At 44.8% G+C, this 19,977-nt stretch overlaps 1 protein-coding gene across 12 annotated transcripts in view; it reads right to left on the minus strand.

Annotated features, from left to right (window-relative positions):
* Positions 1–19,977, minus strand: part of TIAM1 (TIAM Rac1 associated GEF 1) — a 172,192-nt gene that overhangs the window by 63,470 nt on the left and 88,745 nt on the right. For all 12 annotated transcript variants that reach the window (XM_048934118.1, XM_048934121.1, XM_048934120.1 and 9 more), the window contains 2 exons: positions 15,698–16,677; positions 1,598–2,045 (listed from right to left, as the gene is read on the minus strand). In XM_048934118.1, coding sequence (XP_048790075.1) covers positions 1,598–2,045; positions 15,698–16,666 — 1,417 coding nt within the window. In that variant the 5' untranslated portion in view covers positions 16,667–16,677. The remainder of the gene's footprint in view (positions 1–1,597; positions 2,046–15,697; positions 16,678–19,977) is intronic.

A 19,977-nucleotide genomic window follows, 5' to 3' on the forward strand; every position in this document is an offset into this window, starting at 1 on the left:
TCAACTATGACTCACAGTGGTGATATGGACAAAAACAAAAAAAGCATTTCAGCTGATGATGGCAAGGAACCTGCTGGTTTTACAAAATAATCGTTATGATTCTCTGGGGGAAAACAAAAAAAGGAAAGGTATAGCAAATCTGCAACTCTAGGGTCTCTTTCTCTCCCTCCCCCCTCTGATATAATCTCCAATTGTTTAAAACTGAAACTGGTGCGTTGTTTCTCTTCACTGGAAACAGCCCTTGGTGCAAAGTGATGCCCTGTTACCCAGCCACTCAGAAAACTATTTGCAGACAAACAATTGCAGCTGTTAACTTCAAAGCCCTGTTTAAATACTAACATTATTAAGGCACAGCAATCTAAGGAGCAAACACTCCACTTGAGTCAAAGCACTTTAAAATAACATCTCCTCTCTGCTCATCCTTCCCCTTTCTCCTCCCAGATGGCCCTTTGTGTGCCTGCTCTTCACAGCAAGACCTTCCTGCCGTGGGGCCGCTCTCAACAGATCAGGGCTTTCCCCTGCCCTCTCACCCTAGGCCTCTCCTCTTTTGTTTTCCCAGTCTCTTGAACTACTGCAAGGAAGAGCTGGGCCATGCCTTTCTCCTTGGTTTTAAAATAGAGCTGCAAGTGCTCTTTGGGAAGAACAGGACTTTAACCCAAGCTTTTTGGATAGCCCCATGCATAGCAGGAGACGCAGCTCTACCTCCTCCAAAGAGCAGACCATGCTGGTCGCAGCTGAGGGGAAAAAGCCCAGTCCTGATACTGCAGGCTTTGCTCCTCATTTTGTTGCATAAAGATCAACGAGAGGCTGTTTTGTGAGGCCAGCTCCTAAGTTTTGCTGCTTCTTTAATGTTTAAAGTGCTCAGACACCAAATAGGATGGAACACCACTGCAAAAATTCACAGAGTGAAGGCTGCGAGGCTTGGGAAGCTGAGGAGGCCAGCAAGGAGGCTGGGTGCTGAGGGTTGGATGACTGGTCACCACTATGCCACAGAGGAGTGACAGTCTCCTAAGTCACAAGCTAGCCTTGCCAACCAAACCACAGCTTCCTAACCACACTACCAATGCGTTGTAACTCACTAGGCGTTACTACCCTTGGAGCAAACAGAGGCCTCGGAGAACAAGGTACAATTGGTGCAGAGCGAAACAGGAATGTATAGCACAGCAGAACCCATGCACAAACACATGTCAGCAGCCACCGTCTGCACTAGAAACCTACATTATCAGGTGCATGCTGGCTGCTCACAGGTATTTGGTCAAGCCCTAGACATGCCTCTTAAAGGCAAACACCCAGGCATCAGAGAAGCCATCCCAGATGATGGCACCAGGACCCCTAAGTATGAACCCTGCAGCACAGTCACGAATCTTTGACAACTTGCATGCCATAAAGCAAGTATGACAACAGCAATCAAATAAAACTCTCCAGTGAAAAATCAGGACCATTTCCTCATTCTTGCTACTAACTACCCAGACAGCTAATTACCATGGAAGCTTTTTTAAAGAGCCTGGCCTAGAGGTATATTCAACTGCTGTAACACCCATCCCAAGGATAAATGCGGACTTCTATTTGAATGAACGCTTCCACGTTTGCTCTGTACCTTTCAGGGAAACCCAGTAGTGCTTCCACTTCCTGCGCGTGGCCGACTCCACTTTCTTATTCTTTTTGTGCACCAAAAAGTTTTTCACTGCCAGAGCACCGGCTTTCCGTACCGTACCCTGGGCAGCAGTCAGGAGAATGTCTGACTGCCCCGGGGAGCTGAGCGTGCCACTGCTCTGCTCATCGCTGAGGGCAGAGCCGGCCTCCTCCATGTTCTCACTGTTGGTGGTGCTCATCTCCAGCTCCCGGCGGAAGTTCTCATACACCCCCTGGCGAAGCCCGTCGCCCGTTGAGCTGCTCCCGCTGTCGCTGCCGATGAAAGCCCGACTGGCTGTTGGTGAGTAGCTCGAGTTGGTGGCATTGGAGCGTCTGGAAAGGAGGTCAGTGTCGGTGGCTGCTCCCTCAATTCCACTGTCAGTGAACTCGCTCCCTTCACCCACGTTGACATCCTGGTTGAAAGAGAAAAACAGCATGAGGTGAAGAGCACGCTAAGTGTTACTCAGCCGAGCATGGCCTGCAGGAGACCCAAAGAGAAATAGAAATTCACAAGACAAACTGCACTTCTTCACATTCCTAGTTTGTCTGGCACTGGAAGATCTCCATATCTTTCTTCTGAAGACAAAACCTCAAAGAAAAGTTACAGCAGGCAGAACTTTCAGCAAAGTTTAAAAAAGACCAAACATACAAACACAATTTCAGGTGGTGTCTTTTCGGCCGTAGCGTTTTGGAATACAACACACAGCATCATTTGTTTACATTAGGCTAAGTTAACAGCACTGAAGGTTTTGCAAAACGAGAACATATGGTAGCAAAAACTGCACTGTCGAGAAAAGCAGCAATCGACCTACGCATTTTGGAAAGAAAACATTGGTATTGTACCTTCACACCTACAGATGAAGATGTATTTTAGACATCCCAAGACTGTCATTTGGAAATTATGTAACTGCAAAAGTACCTTTTCTTTCTGCTAAGAAGTTAATGCATCTGAAATTACTCCTGTATGGTGTTATTTCTACAACCCCTGATAATGGGCCAGAATGTTATTGTGATAGATCCTGCAAAGACCCACAAGAGAAGACAGTTCCTGGTCCCTAGGAACTTGCAGTTGAAAGATCAGAAGAGGTAAGAATATGACTGGCTTGAGCAAGAAAGGAAACAGCATGACTGAAGCTGGGTTTTGAAAGGTGGTGCGCTGGTGATTCAGCCTGTCCAGTACAGCATGGCAACTGTCCAAAGGAGAACTGTCAGGGACTTCATGGCAGTTTCGCATCCAAGGGACAAGTAGCCCAAACTAAGATCAGTGACCTAACCATTACCATCTTAGCACACAGAGATGCTTTGATGGCAGCTTTTGAAGGACAAATAAAGGCCAAGCCCTTTAAGTGGAGACAAACCCTATGTTTGATACTTAGGAGAAGAGGGAGAAGGGGAAGAAGATGCAAAGTGTGAAATACAGCCAAAACAATGGGAATTTCAACCTCTACTGTTCCTACACATGAGACTAGCACTTAATTTACATGATTTAAAAAATAAATAAATAAAGGAGACTCTGCAAAGAGGTGGCAGATTGCATTATTAAACTTGAGAGAGAGAGAGAGCAAACTTCTAGGTGTTGAGCAGATGTCTTCTAAGAGGCCGGCCAAAAGCAAGTGCGCAGAAACCAAGAAACCCTCCACCAAGCTCTGCCTGAACTTTTTCTCCTGTGGAACAAGAGCTGGATGAGGAAACTTCAGTGGGAAGGGAGAGGTGTTTCTGAATTTGACTAACTTATAAGGCATTAATTTGTAACGGATGGGCTCGTTCTTTATAAACACTATTTCTCCAGGGAGATCTGGAGTCCAGCTGGAAGAATAACCACTTCCTTCCCCACTCAATGAGCACAGTTACCCTAGTCAGTCTGGTAATTTAATGCAACACGTAGTGACAGACAAGCTGTTCTGGACAGGCCAATATTCCTCTACTCCCACTGCATGTGAATGATTTGAGCAGGGCTTCCCGTAAATGCAGTCATCTGCCCGTACAGAGCAGTTTTAATGACCAGACTTTTTCTCCTGCTGTTCCAATGCACTTGTATTTTTGGAATCCACTTATCCTCCCATTTATTTCAGCACTGCAAACAAGGGATATCTACAGAGGGAAATGGGTGCTGCTCAGAAACCACTGTTTACAAAACACTGCTGCAAGTGAAGTTTTGCGCTCCGTCACAAAAAGTTGGATGGTGCAACTTAGGATGACAGTATTCCATATGAGACCCCACACTCAGAGAGCCAGGACTGGCGTGGGTGCTCTGCACCCCTACATCTGAGGCACTGCCCCTTTGTCAACACAGCTAACTCAGTGTAACAACAGGGTGCCAAAGAACTGAACCAGACCCCTTGTACTTACTGCAGTAGTCAGTCAAACTAAATGACTGTGTTCTGCATTTCCTTTCTGAGGCCCTCTTCCTCTGTAAATGTTTTTGAAGGGAGAAAGTGTGCCAGTGGTATAGCATAAACAAATTTGCATTTTGCAGGGAACATTATGCAACTGTGGCAATTATTTGAGAAAATTATTTGAGGTTTTATCAGATTTTTATTTTAGTAAATGACTTAGGAGATATGCAGTCAGTCCTGTATTATTTTACCCACGCATATAAAAAGTACAGTTTATTTCAAAATTTCACCTACTGAAACCTTATAAAATATATGTCACTAGCATTGCTTGGTTTAAAAAAACAGCGAGTTACTTAAACAATCAAGTTGAAGGAGCTGAGACTTGTCATGCAGCCGACCAAGGCAACACCAAGGAGTTGGTGCTCCTTAACAGATCCAGGTAATTTTTTCAAAAGCAGAAGCATACCCAGAGGTGCTTCAGCAGAGTGCTGCAATGCAGGCTCTCAAAATTCCTCGTGCCCTGCATGACGCAGTCTTCCTGTGTACCCTTGATGAGACACAGTGTCATTCGCCTCAGTTTCCCAATCCATAAATAGGAACTGTACTCAGTAACTGACATGAGGGGATAACAGCCTATTATTAATTAAATTAACAAAATGGTGAGGATGGAAAAGCCAGAGGCTCATGAGCTTAAATTCTAGCCAACACTGCAAAAGTCTTTATATGTTACCACAGTGCAAGTGACATGCTGGATGGGTCAAAAGGCATTTTTAGTCTTATTCTTCAGTCTTGCCCTAACCTTCCTGTGCTTGCTGCACTCCCCTTCCCTCTCTGAAACACCCCGTATCAAACATTTCTAACCAACAGATTCAGGAGGTTTGGGGGGGAGGAGGATCTGGGTACACAAAGGTCAGAACGGTTCAAAACTTACAGCCCGCTAATATTGTTCATGCTCATGAATTATGAAATGTAGCATTCACTGAGATTAGCGCTTTAGGAAGTCTGCTGTATGAGATGATTGGTCTACGGGCCTACGGGTTAGTAGGGTTAAGAGCATTCATTATACAGGTCTTTGACTTCTGAGTTCCTGCTGTAATGTCAGCTAGTTCTCATCAGAGGGTATGAAAAGCTCTCAAGAATCAGATTGCATCTGCTGTGGCCGTCTCACAGCGCTATAATCTGCACACTGAAGGGCATTCAATTAAGAGTTCAGCAGAAAGCACAGAGGTTTAGTATTGTGCTGCTACAGAAATGTGCTGAGGATGAATGGGTAATATTCCCAGGACTAGCAGCAAACCGTAGCAGGGTTTGATTGGCACATCACTGGGGGCACAAAATTACCGCCATAAACTTTCAAATGAGGATGCCTACAGCAGAGCATCCCAGCTCCCACTGTCAGCAGCACGGCTCCCGCCTATGAGACTGATGGGGACAAAGGCCCCAGCTTTGGGGTTCAGCCTTTGAAGTACCTGCTGACATGGCCACCGCAGGCTAGTGCCCAGATGTGAAGTGAGCATTGTGTAACCTTGATGAGACCTATTTAAAAATTACTCACGTTTCCTGCTCAGTTTTTCCAAGAGCCCCACAGGCGATGGCCACGTCTCCTCCAAGGATGACTTACTACTGCTCCACGTCCACAATGGGATGTGCCACAGAGGCTTGCTAATGAAACAGATGTTTCATTCCCTGACAGCAGTTCCAGGTAAAGCTTCTCGAGGCTGACAGTTAACTACAGACACAGCTCAGCTCTCATTACTCACCTCCCTGGCTCCTGCCCAGGTTTTCTGCTGCTCTCTGTCAGGATGCAGACCGGCATGTGCCAGGCACATCACAGGAGCTGGGAGACAGCTGAAGATGGTAGAATGCACATTCCTGAAGCCTGGAGTTTGGGACTTTATGCCCAGAATAAAAGCAACTACCACTAAATTACTCTGGACTTCTAATTATTATTATGGAGGGGCTCCATTTTATTTTCTTACTTAAAAAAACAAAAGTTTTATTCCACTTTGTCTAAGATTCAGGACATTGAACCCAATATTTCACACCTCGTGTTTTGTATTTTCAGCTTGGCAAACAGTTGTTTCCACACAGAGGAATATTTTTTTGCCTAGACAGACTATCATAGGAACCAAATGCAAGACTGAAACTAAAATCTGTGCAGTCCTACTTAGCCTTCCCCCTGCTGCGTACCTAGCTCTGGGCCTGGGAGGACAAGAGAACAAAGCAAGGGGGAGGTGGAAATCATTTAATTGGTCACACAAAGTACAAAACATGCAGCAAAGAAAGTGTATTTCCTCTGAGACAGAGAGATCAGGGAAGTCGTGGGAATGGCAATTCCTGCAATTTTGCAAACAGAATAGGTCTCAGTCCAAGATGACAACCTGAATAAACAGGGGCTTTGTCCTTTTGATATAAGATTGCACTGTGGAAGGCTGGGAGAAAGTAGCAGAATGACCCCTGGCTGAAGGAGAGAACTAAGCAGGATCTGTGCTACCCTATGCAAGTGCCTAAATGGAGAGTCAGTGACCACAGCTTCCACTAGCATCCTGGATCCCTGAGGTGGCTGAAGATGATGGAACAGAGGTACCATTTCTTACTCTGACAGAGCTATCAAATGGTTGTGAATGTTCTAAGACTATGAAAAGAAGTTCAGCAGAGACTAATCAAGGGAAGGGGGGGGGGGGGAGAAGGTGGAATGCTCCATGTCGGAGCGATGCACCACAGAATTAAAAACCAGAGACAGACTGAATGCTGTCATTGTTAATAACAACAATGAAATGAGGCCCAGCAAGAAGGCCACGTGCCAGAACAGCTAAAACAGCCTTAATAGCATTCAAGTGTAATGAAGTGGAATTATCACAGTCCAAATCAAATGCAGAGATTGGATAAAGCATTAGTGAAAATATGAGCAACCTACTTCTGAATACTCATGCAATGAGCACCTCTACACGTCCACTATGGTCACGTTTGTTAAAAAAGTATTGATAGATTTAGAAGATGCACAATAAAATTTCTGCTTTAGGAAAAAAAAAATTAAAAAATGTCTGCCTTCAGCTAGCAAGGATCAAACAAACATTTTGGGGCAGATTCCAAGAGCCTTTGTCCTCTTTTTGAAGCCATTTGGTATAGGCCTCTGCTAGCAAGGACCACTGGGTGGGTGTAGCTTTATCCAGCTTTCTGGTTCATGACTGGACACATGCAGAGTGCTTACAGCAAGCAGGCACTCACCAAACTCCCCAGCAGTAGCACTGTTACATACACTATCAAGATGGTTTGCTGAATCACTTTCTCTTGCTTAACTGGCAGCTGCGATGCACAGATACTTTAGGCACATTGGACTCAATAGGAAACCTTAGACCTCTAATACAGAGTTACTTTTGTGACTAATACTTTCTTCTGAATTAACCATTACATTGAAAGTTGGTAAAAAGTGACTGCCTGTTTTGTTTTTCTTGGAAGGGGCTCCCTCCAGGAGGACACAAATATTCTGTTCCCTGTCCTGTTGAGCAACAGAGCAGTAAGGTGTTGACATTCAGCAACATCCTGAAACTGCACACAACCTGTCTGGTTGCTAGTTATGCAAGTACCACAGAATACGTTTAAAATAGAACGGGTAAGCAACCTGATTGTTTGCATGCTTTTATGTGTCTGGTGTCTCTTTGAAGCTCCCACTAGGAAAAAGGTTGTCCTGATACTGCTTTGCCTTTCTTTTCAGTGTTAAATCCACCCTCATTTGTTGGTTAAAGAGTTCTGTTAAGGTACAGTGTGCTCAAAACCAAAATGAACTTATTTCTTCGGAGTTACTTGAACACCCACTAATAAATACATTAGAAGACCTACTCGTCTTGAAAAGAGTCAGAAAGAAAAGATAAATAATATATTTCAGTTGAAAGCTGAGTAGGAGAAATGGGTTTAAAGTTGCAACTGAGAAACGTAGAAACAACTCCAAAGCTCATTCTGTCTGGAGGAATACAATTCTGAGCTGTTACTAACACACTGCATCATGTCCACTGGCTGTAAAGTCAGATAGATTACAATAACACCTTAGAGAAAACCAGCTAGCATGGTAACAAAGTTTCCTCTCAACCAGATGCTGGGACTTGATACTGCAGAAGGTTTTGATGGTATCTACGGGCCTGTACACAACAGGACAATACTGTAGGAGAACTAGCCAGGAGGCTTTGGAGAAATAAACTGAGAGTCACAAATTACCATGGGCAAATGGCAGATTTGCAATGGATTGGTTGGGTCCTGTCTATACTTCAAGGAGGTAGTCCAAGTCCGATGAGGAACTGTTACAAGCCAATTGTAATCAGTATGTGGATACCAGTCTGAGATGTAGAGTTTGTTACTTCTAGGAATTCAAAAAAGATCTGATACATAGAAAAAGATATAGTTTCTACATCTGTGTATTCACCTCTGTGCAGTCACATAGCTGTTCTTCAGATATCTAAAAGGGTCAACATTAAAAATAGCAATAATATTAAACATTACATATGTTATTAAAGCAGCTTGGAGTAGTTCTACAAGCATGCAGGTTTTGAACACAGTTCTCTGAAATTAAATTTACTGAAAGCTTCATTAAAAAAAAAAAAAAAAAAAGTACTCTGAATGATTATATATGACCATCACCTCAGTTTTATACATGGCTCCTCCTCTCCACATTAGGCTATGATGTTAGCTTGGTGCCTCCAACACAGAGGTTGAGAACATTCTTGGTTTGCAGACCCCATAGATATTTTCCAATCAATATGTGGGACCTTCTAGAAAGATCATCACTGTAGCCCGCTGTGCTTTCCCCCTATGAGCCTAAGTTTTCTTAGCTGACTTAGATGCCTTGAAGGCAGTCAATAGACATACAGGAACAGTCATGAAAGTACAGCTGTGAGTGTCAGCTGTGAGATAGCAAATGTGGAAAATGAATGTTCCTCATGAAGCTACGATGGCATCCTGCAGAGCTCTTTAGAGAGTCAGGAAAACACTGTGGCACAAGTCCGTAAACTGTTCAGTTTGGACAGTGAGTTGAATTTCACATCCCTAAAAGCTAAAGCATTGGGAAAGGGGAACAGGGAGGATGTTTCCATTTTACTTTTTAATAACATGAGAGAAATCCAAGCTTGTGAGATAATGCACAGTTAAGGGACAACAGACCTCTTAGCAGGAAGCAGCACAAAGCACTACCATGGGACATGAGCAAAACAACTTTTGCCTGGCTTTAACACTGACTATTATAAAGCACATAATACCATGAATAAGAATCAACCCATAATACAGCAAAGCCTCTCACAGTGTGGTCCCGGCACGCAGAACCTTTCAATACAGCTTCTGACACCTGCACAGGTTTGGAGTGGAAGCCCACTTTCCATCACCCAGCAGTTGGAGGAAGTCTCACAGCTCTTGAACACCACATTGTTTAATCTCTCTGTTCCCAAACAATATGCTGGACCCCCCAAAACTTACCTTGCTTTCATCCCAGTGGACCACCCATGTGAAGAAAGTTTCTAGAGGGATTGAGCTAACCATAAACTAATGCAAGCAGCCTAACTGTGCTCGAGTTAAATAAATGGCAACATGCCTAGCCAAAATCCTCGAAGTAAAATACAGGGTTAGGTTACTTTTTGTTCACTTGGTGCCAAGAAGAGGCAATTCTTCCAGTAAAATGCAGCAGAGGGAGTAGAAGAGGGAAAGAGAGAAAGCTGCTAGAATAGCAGCTTGAAATTGAAACGTATCGTCTGGAGGTGTCCACCTGAACAACCACGTAACTTGAGAGAGCAGGGAAATGTCTGCCACCTGGGATGATGACTAGTGATAGGATCACGTGCTGAAGCACTCTGAAAGGAAATGCTGCAAAGAAGCACAGCACTGGAAAGTAAGTACATCCAAGTAAGTACAGTCCAACAAACAGGCAGCTGGGGCAACCTGACTGTGATTTTTAAGTGGAAAAGTACTTGAAACTAAAAACGTGCAGTATATATAGTTTAACAGAGAATACAGTTACAGCCAGTGGTGCAAGCTCTTCAAATGACAAAGTCCTGCTGTTTAAAAAAATGACTGAATGGAGCTAGATCAGATATCAGGACTGCTAATTTGCTTTCCATTGGCTTCAGACCAAGAGTCAAGAAAGAAAAACAAACTAAAATCTTTGAAAGAATATCAAAACATTTGCCAACAGAGACCAAAACACTCATTTTCACATGCTCCTTTCCTTGACAATACTGGGGCAGAGTTGCATGCTCTGAAGGGAGTGCCTGCTGTTTGCTTTAAAATATCCTGAACAGGCAATACCTGTGTTAATGTCATCCATCTGGCAGTGGCAGGTCAGGTCTGAAGCCCCCTGTTCAAGCTTTCCTCCAGGCTCAAGCTGAAGCTGCTTCCAGTTCACCAGGCTACAGAAAGCCCATTTGATTGAGCCAAATGGGTCTGTCATCCGGAGGCACTGAGACCTACAGCACTGACTGTTGCATGCCCTGCATAGGGAATCAGCAGGACCAGCAATGTGGATTCATAGGCTGCCTATGCTGGCATAAACTTAGGCTTCTGCCAAAAGCAGTGGTTATTCCTTTCCTCCTAGCCCTAATCCCACCACCTTCTTTAAGTCAGTGCCCTGTGGCTAGCAGCTGAGAAAAGAGATGCTGTTTTCTAAGGGCTGGTTTGTCAGTGTTGCTGGCTAAGCCATGCGCTATGGTGGGAGTGAGCCCACTGTGTTAGCCAAGCTCAACCACCCGATTCAAGGACCTCTGCCATTCTGAGATTCGGGTTGTGGCTCAGGCTCTACCTTAGACCTCTGGAACAATGTCAGCCTGGAAGGCACCACAGGACTGCACAAACAAGGACTGCAATCAATAAGATGCACGCTCCAAGAGAAAAACATTAACATCTTACTTTTAGGCATTTATTAAACTATGTGTCATTAATTACAATTTAATGACACACGACTTCACCGCAGCCTGTCTGTCTGTCTTTGACTCCGTGTGGAGTCAAATGACTAATACAAAATTATTTGGGTCAATTTGATTAAGAATCACATTTACGTTGCAAACAGCGATGTTTTCCAAACTTCGGGCTGAAATGTCCAGAAATACTTTAACAAGAGCAGAGCTTCAATTGCTGGAGATATTCCATTCGGAAAAGTGATGACCAAGGAGGGCCATAACAGGAGGCTGTAAGGTCAGAAATGTTATGTAGAGAGTGAACAGGATGCAGGGAAAGCCAAAAGCAGAAAATGATTTCAAAAAAGGGAACTCATAGGGGACAGGTCAATCTGAGAGTCTTGGATGCATTCCTCGCTCAGGAAGCCTCAGATTGCTAGTTTTCTGGGATCAGGGAGAATGCCCTCAAGGAAAGTTCACTCTGTATTCTCCCAGTTTCCTTCTTTCTTTCCCTGAGCACTGAGGATTTGGGGAACAAGATACCGGGCTGGAGGGAGCTTGACCCAGTGTGGTCCTGCTACATTTTGAGGCTATATATTCTCTACCGCAAAACCATTTGTGAAGAAGTTTCACACAACTTAAACAGAAAAATGTCAGCTCTCTGGAGTTTAGCCATCCTGCAGAATGTAATGAAATACTATAACCTGTCATAAAACTCCCCGAGATGGTAAAAAAATAATATCAGCTGGAAAGATACTCTGAATTATTTTTAGACTGGTTTCTGTGTATATCCTGATCTAGTTTCCACTAAAACTGGTTTTATCCCCTGCATATATCTGCAAAACTTTATACACAGGATTTTTTTTTTTTTAAAAAAAAAGACTTGAAATCCCAAATTCCTTCAGGCTACCTAAAGAGGCCTAAAAATAGCAATAAATACAAAAATCTTTACAAGGGGGGATTTAATGCGCCAAGGACATAGTCTGGCACTGGCACTGAAGCACTCCCAGCTTCCAAGCGAGAGAGGAAGTTTGTTCCCCAGCCCCCTGTTCAGTTCACAACAAATGCAGTTCACAACAAAAACTGAGGATGCTGTAAAAAACATTTGCTTTCCCTGCAGAGTTGAAGAACATCTTGCTGGTCCTTCTCAAAAGTTATGTGATAAACCTGGACTGCACGATTGTAATGTTAACTGAGCTTTCTGTAAGAAATCATAAGCTGTATTATAAAGCTCAGAGGAATGAGCCTCCAGAGAGGATAGAGGCCAATGTTTTAATGCCTAAGTGGTCCAGCAAGAAGAAGTGCTTTGGCATTTCTGTTTGGATCATGGTGCACACAGGAGACATACCATGCAGCTAGTAAAATACCTTAAGAGACAATACACCCATAGCTTCTACTCCTAGTTTTTTAACTGCTAAACAAGTACCAGTGCTGAAAGTCCAAGGAGGTCTCAGGTTTTGGTCCAGAGGAGAACACAAGATGGGCTTGGAAGTGGCACTAAGCCATATCTCAGAGCTTCCCTTCCATAATTGCACCCTGAGACTCTAATGAGAGCTCTTAACAGCAGGAGAGTATGAGGTTACAGTTCCCCTGTGAACACCGTCCCAAAGGAGGAGGGAATCTCCAGCATGCATGTGTTTAGCTGTGAGCAGGACACAACAGAGCCATTTCACAGAAATCCGGATCCCAACTAGTCAGCTGTAGGATCCTGGGGATCTCACAACCCACAGCCAGAACAAGCTGTATCCAACAGGAGGTTGTGTCTCTTCAAGCAAAAATGGGTGAAAATGTCAGCCAATTAAGCTTTTCCCACCTACATCACATCAGCTCCAAAAGCCAAACCAGGATCCCAGCAGAGCTCTACGGGAAGTCTCACTTCAGTAGATCTAAATCCTTAATGTTAAAATGTTACAAAAAACAGAACTGCTGCGTGGGAGCACCAAAGCCACTCTGTGAATATTAATCGCTAGCATATATTGAATGTAATTGTCTCTCCAATATTAAAAGGCTTTCCCTCTCAATTAGTGGAAAGTGACTCCCACAGTTCAATTTAAGGTTTAAATTTGGAAGGAAGAGATTTTCTTTTTCTTTTTCTCTACTTTATTTCTTACTTTAATGTAAGCCATGTACTTCCAGAAAACCAGTGGATAAGGCATTACACCAAAATTTGTAGAGCTGTCCATACACGTCCAGCACGTCCATACTATGATACAACCAAGCTTGTTTTCCAGCAGCTCTGGTCAGCACACCACAAAAACTGAAAGATAATGATAAGGGGGTCATTAAGGATGTGAAGCCCATTGAAAAAGCATTGAAAGCCTGGGCCTGGGAGAGGCAGAAGGAAACAATTCCCAAAGTTGTGCTTGAGCACCAGCAGGCACAGGCCAGTGCAGTGCCAAGGAGCACAGTAACAGCTAAGCAGTAAGGCCAACAGATCTACATCTCAGCTTGCACCTGTATGCTGGGGTAACCATCACGCTCTTCTTCACCCTCGTGGTGTCATCTGAGTGAAGTGCTGAGATGTTTTCAGACTGGGGACAAAGTGCAAGGACAGGTTGGTAGTTCCCCTCTTCTCACCCTATCCAAAACCACCTAATGAGCTTTACCAGGGAACCCATCCTTTTATTTTATGTGCAAATTTGGACTTCCTTTTCACTCAAACACATAATGACAGATACTGCCCCATTCTTGCTAAAGGTAGGTTACATCTAACATGACTTCACTACTGACAAGTATCTTATACTTACTGTATGCTGCTAGGATTAAAGGCTTGGAAGGAATATTAACTTCTCCAAAGCATTAATTTTCTTGATTTTATTTGGGGTAATGATCAGTGCCAAGCCTCCTCGTAGCCACTGTTTGTCTCCAGGCTCAGGAGATGCACCTAGTGAAACCATCCCACAAGCCATTTCCTTGGGTATAGCTGAACATGGTTCGCAAATTCATGACTTTCACTTAAGTTCCTCAGAGGAATTTTCTTAATAGCAGGATAGACGCCCAGAAGAAAAATAAGTGCTTCACTTATCACCAGTGACACTGCTCCCCTTTTCTTAAATACACTTGAAAGAGTGCTGCAGGCAGCATTGTACCTAATAATCTTTCATGAAAGCTGTTACGTTCAGGGCTTCCAAATAACATCTTGCTTTTGTTGTTCTCCTCTTCCTTTTTATCTTGCACTGCCTGCACCAAAGGGCTTATGCGCTCTCCCTGTAAAAATACTTCCAAAAATAAAGGGCTGATTTGGAAGTACAAAGCTGCTGTTGTGGGACGCTGCAGCATCTGTTTTAGCGTGTCATCTTTATATTTAGAAGCAGCATATCCCCACAGATCAAGCACAGCCGGTAAGTCACTCAGCAACCCCTTCCCATCAGCTCTCACAAGTCGGTGCCAGCCGACGTCCTCCCTCCAGCTGCAGGGGGGGCTCCTCTTGCCTTCCCACAGCCCTCTGCACAGAGGCAGCCCCGCACCTACGCCACGGCACGCTGCCACCTTACTCATGCTGTTGAGCCTTGTCTCTTTCTCTCTAACATTAGCGTCCTGATGAAAGCTCAGCCCAGTGGCAAGACAATTGCTGGCCTCCAACCTTGATGCTTTTTTGCAACGTGCTGCTTTTTCTTTTTCTGGGTCACGCGGTGCGGTGCGTATGCCGCACGGCATCTGTACGAGAACATGCTATAAAATCAGAGGAGCCACTGAAGCGTGCAATCTAGCACACAGCTCTGACCTGTGCAGTCAGACTGCTTTGTCTGTGCCCCTCAGCCATTTTTCTAAGCAGATGCCCACAGCTAGAAAATAGTTGACATTGAAAAATGCCAGAGAGCCTCTTCCATGAAGCAGCTGGAGCTCTGCTCTGAGAAGGTTCAGCAAGTAAACTAAATAAAGTTAAAACAAGCACAGCATTCCTACAAAGTGTTTGCCACATGTGAGCTGTACAGGTGGTCAGGATTTGAAAACCCTTTCTCCACCCCCCTCTAAGAGCAGTCTGCTCTTTACAGAATTGCTGTTTGCAGCACCAGGCAGCTGTGTAACTCAACCAGGCAGAACACAGCAAAGCAGGACAAAACACAATGCAAACCCAACAGGAGCCATCAGAACAAAGGTCGCATAAATACTGTCTGGAGGGCAGGAGGGGCAGCAGATAGAGAAGCTTGTCTTGGCTCCTTGCTGCCTGTAATGGATGATGGCTACGATGTCCTCCCAGACTAGAATCAGCATCTTCTCCACACACTCTCCATCATTCTTCAGTCTGCAGCGGGTGAGCAAAGCAGCTCGCAGCACTGGCAGTCTCCTCCAGAGACCACTGTTACTGGGTGATGCTTTGCACAGATGTGAACACCATTAATTAAGAGTGAAATTTCAGCCCAGCAAGCATTTATAATGAAGTGGAGGGGAAATACTCGCAGATTTCTCCTTTGCTTTCAACCATGAGGAGTACATGTGTGCATGCGTGCAGGAGGGGGAGAGGGGGCAGAGAGCACAGAGAGGGCAGAGAGGGGAGAAGCAACGTGTGTGAGCTCCTGGGCAGAGTGATCGGTTTTGGCAGCTACCCTGAAAGGAAAAGGCACCGTCAGCTCTGTAAAATACACAAGAAGATCTTTACTAGCAATCTTCTCCAGAGATTGCATAGAGTGGAAAAGACCCAAATAGAGCTGCAGAGAAGGAACGCTGCACTGATGTATCGAAGCCACCTCCTGAGACTGTTTGGGTCAGCTCTTGCCTGGACACAGTCCCCTGTTGCTGCTTCCTGGAACAGAGGTGTTGAACAAAAACAGCCTGGAGGAACCTGGAATACCTTTATCTACAGAAACAGCCTGGCAAATACTACAGACTTCCCCTTTTATGAGAAAAAGATGGCCTTACCTGAGTAGTTTTTGCTCTCCTGCCCTGCATGCTGTTACTATGGCTCATCTGTGGGTTGGTGGCTCCTTCTGAAAGGCAATGGGACTTCCTGCAGGGCAGCGTATTGTAGTTACTGTAGGAAGGCGCATCCTCGGCAGCACCAGATGCCATCTTATGGCTGCCAATGTCTGGGATGTCAGACACTAAATTCCGGCAGTACCCTCCAAAAGCATTGCGTGGGCCCCCATTTATTGTAGCACTTGGGGCTTTGGGGGAGTACAAGTCACTCATGGAGTTAGCACGCTGGCAGCCAACCAACTGCTGGGGGCTGCACTCAGCCTCCGTTCCCCGGGCCGTCTCAACGTCCTTCTCTTCGGCCAAGCCCAGGATTTCCTCATTGCTTGTCAAATGCTCCTGGCTGAGGTCAGAAAGTGAGAACTCCAGGCTGTCCTCCCGCCAGATATCGGCCGATTTGGAGCGTTTCTTCTTGAAGCTGGCTGTCTCCACGAACCTCGTCCCGTTTGGCGCATACCGGCGCAGCCTCCCGTCGCCTTCAGCCAGGAATGGTGGTTCCTCTCCATACAGCCGGCTCTCCTCAGAGTCGGGCATGCTCTGGACAGAGGCTGCGGTGAGCACAGTACTGCTGTCCATGCTGGGCGTAACAGAGGAGTCGGTGTGGTAGGAGACGGGCCGCAAGCCCATGTCCACACGGTCCACCCAGATTGGGCTCCCAAAGTCCTCGAGGTTGGCCTCCTGGGTAAAGGGCTCCAGACCGTTCTCTGCCAGAGACTGGGGGATACTGGGGGTGCTGCTGGAGCGGGTGCTCACCTCTGAGTTCCTGTGGATAATTTTGCCAGAAGAAGCGTGTCGGGTCCGGCGAGAAGCTTTATTGGTGAGGCGAAGTGAACGTGATGTGTGCTTGCGGCCCAGGCTGGCGTGCTTGTCTCCATAGAAGGCATGCTCTACGTTTTGGCTTTCCGCGTTTCCCATGGCTTCACAGTCTGCAAGGGGAAAGATCAGGGACCATTAAAGTCAGCAAGGCTTGCTGTAGCAGCGGTTACAGTAATTCAACAGTTCAACAATTAATTAAGGGAGCTGGCAACTGTACCAACTCCTTACAGTTACAAATCAGATAAATCAGTACAAAGAAAGAAGGCAGATCATTGCTATGCCAGGGTGAATGATGAGCGTAGAAGAGGGAAGGACTGAACCTTGAATAGTGGTCTGGTCTGGAGCCAGTTTATCAGAAGGTACACTATTAATCTCAGCCACGCACATGCTTACTTGACTACTGATATTAACTAATCCTTCACAATTCTAGCCAACAATATAAATTCAAAAAATCAACAAGCGGATAGGCATGACTGTTTATCTGCATGCAACGAGGCACCAAAAAGTAGAAGGACAAACATCTTTATTTGACATTTCGGGTTTTTTTTTTGCTAGGAACCACAAGTTGAAGGACCAAATAGCAAAGTACAAATTCAACTATTTGTTAGCAAGCTAATGATAGGTTTGATTTCTGGAACAAAAAACAGAGCAACATTAATCAGGTACAAAGATCCCCACACAAGAGAGCTGTATTATGAAAAATACATTATCATGAGTGACTCAGACTATACAAAAATAACCTTTCCTTTCTGCTCACTCTGAAGCAGATAGCTAGATCTAAGCACTTTGATCTAGCAAAGAGAAAATCAAGCTGGAAGATAGGGACTGGGTTTCTGTCCCCTTCTCCATATCCAGCCTCCTGCATTATTAAGTTCTGCACGCCCCTCCCTGAAACGGGTTTCCCATCTAGCAGATGGCAGTCATGATCTGGATTCAGCCTTGGAAAACACTTTGAGATCTGTGCTCTCACTCAACAAATGTCAGAAATATTTTTTTAGTAGTATTGGTTCCTTCTGAACCAAAGAGCAAGACGAAGAGCAAGAAAAGTAAATGCTAAAGTACATGGCCATTCAAAATTAAATAGGAGGGATCCTGAATTACACATAAGACAATTATATTTAGATAAATAGTCCATTAATCATTAACAGAAATTCCAAGACAAAGCTTCCTCATTTTAAGGTACTTCTATTAGTCTGGGTTGAAAAAAAGAACTCTGTCTCGACAGTAAAATATTCTGGAGGTTTTAATTTCTCCAGGCAATTTCTTCTCCTTTAACAGGACATGCCAATGAGTATTGAGCCAAGTATTCACAGGCTGAATGTGCCCATGCGTGCTCCCTCACTATCTAAATATACAATATCACTATTGCATGAAACTGAATTAACCCTACATAAAATACACCAAAAGCAATGAATTGACTGCGTTAAACGTGGGCACAGCAGTTCTGCCGTAGGCTGCTCTGGATACGTAGAGTGGAACTCAGCTTATATAGTAACATTTCAGAAAACAGAGGACAACACTACTTAGTATTTCTGCCCAGCTAGGTAGGTCGCATCTGAGGCTAAAAGTCTGCTCAGTGCCAGAGCAATGGGCGCCTCCAGAAATATCTGGACATTTCGGTATCTAAAGTAAATATACTCACGTGCCAAGGGAACCATACCAGGAAATACCCTGCGTCTACTGAATGTAATGGCTGAACTCCCATTGACTGTCACGAGACTTGGTTATCATGCGTCGTTTAGAAAAATAAATGTGCTGAACAGAGAGTAGGTTTTAATCTAAAAAAAAGTAACAGCATTATAAATCCCCAGGCAGGGTTTATTATTCCTTAGAAGCTACAGACCTCTGATATGGACTGGACAGAAAAAAAGAACATCAGCTGGCTACTTTTGAAGCACTTTAGAGCACAAAACCTGCATTTTGTTCTCCACACTGATGCCTAAAGCCAGACCTCAACACTCCCCCTCTTGCAAAAGAAACTCTCTTGGGGTAATACTTTTAGCTGCTTTGATTCTGAAATTCTTACTAACCATACTTTCATTTGAAAGGATTTCCACTAGCTGCAAAGCACATCAGAGCATGCAGTCATTTTTCCCTCATCTCCAGCAATGAAACCATCACCTCAGTATCTATTTAAGGAGAAAAAGCAATTCTAAAAGTTCTCTTGAAACCATGAAAAATTAAACGAGAGGCTCTTTACCTTTTGATATGGAGCTGCAAAAGGGCAGGAGTGTCCTAGCGCACTGCACAGCCAAGCACACTTGCTGATGAAAACACTGTGCTGCAGAAAGCAGCACTGTGCCACCACCTCGAAGTAGAATCCATGCACACCAGGCAGAATGACACCAAACCAAAAAGAAGCAGCAGCCCAGGCTGCATCCCCAGCCAGAAAAGTCTCTCCTGGAAGGAGGAAAATCTTTCCTCCACAGACGCAGACGGCTACAGGAATGTTTACTGAGCAGTTTCACACAATGAGAAGTATCTGCCAGATACCTGCGAGAGAAGTGCCAGACTTCAAAGTAAATAGCTGTCCCTTTTTAATTCTAGGTATTGGCGCTTTAGGTGAGGATGCCTTTGCAAATCCTGCAGACAGCTACTATCCAGGTGATTAGCCCAGAGCTTGCTCCTGCACGCAGAGTGAAGCCTTACCGCAATCCCTCCATCTTCCCCAGCTATATGCTGCAGGTTGACATGCATGCAAGTCCCACTAGTTTCCACTAGTTGCCCCCAAACCAGTTCAGGTGTTTACAGGATCTTGCAGTCAAGTTCACCAAAATGGGAAAAATTAAACTGAGAAGGAAAACAAAAGACTATTTTTGAAGCTTAGTTTTGCTGGGGTAATGAGCTGAACGCATGTGCACCAGCACCAGCACGAGAAAGCCCACCTGCAGATGCAGTGAGGACAGGCAGCATGGCTGTAGAGCCATGTAGGAGCCAGAGGAAGGGGGGAGAAGGTGGCAGGGGAGGCCGTGGTGCAGATGCAGTGTCCTCAGCTAGCAGGAGTGAGGCAGCAGACACCCTGGGGCAGAAACGCCTCCAACTGCTCCAGCGACAACTGCCAGATGCTGCCTGTCTATGGCTTAACTGAATTTAGCACACTCAATGAAAAAAATCTGTGTCAAATTAAGAAAATGAGTCATATTAATGGGACTTGCACGTAAACGCTGATAGGACAAAGGCTCCCCTTGTTAGCTCGCCTGCCTGAATCCAAAGGTGACCATTAAAGACCTACTGAGGTACCCACAGGATACTACATAAATCAAGTGTGACACGTCTTGATGCTTTAAACAGGTTTGTCAAGCATGGCCAAGGATTGCGACGTGTCAAAAATCTGTTCTGAATTATTCTCCAAAGCCAGCAGAGATTAGTGCACACAGACCATTATCACAAGCAGAACCAGTTGGAAACTT

This window comes from Lagopus muta, chromosome 1 (assembly GCF_023343835.1).
Source record: "Lagopus muta isolate bLagMut1 chromosome 1, bLagMut1 primary, whole genome shotgun sequence".
NCBI classification, from domain to species: Eukaryota; Metazoa; Chordata; class Aves; order Galliformes; family Phasianidae; genus Lagopus; species Lagopus muta.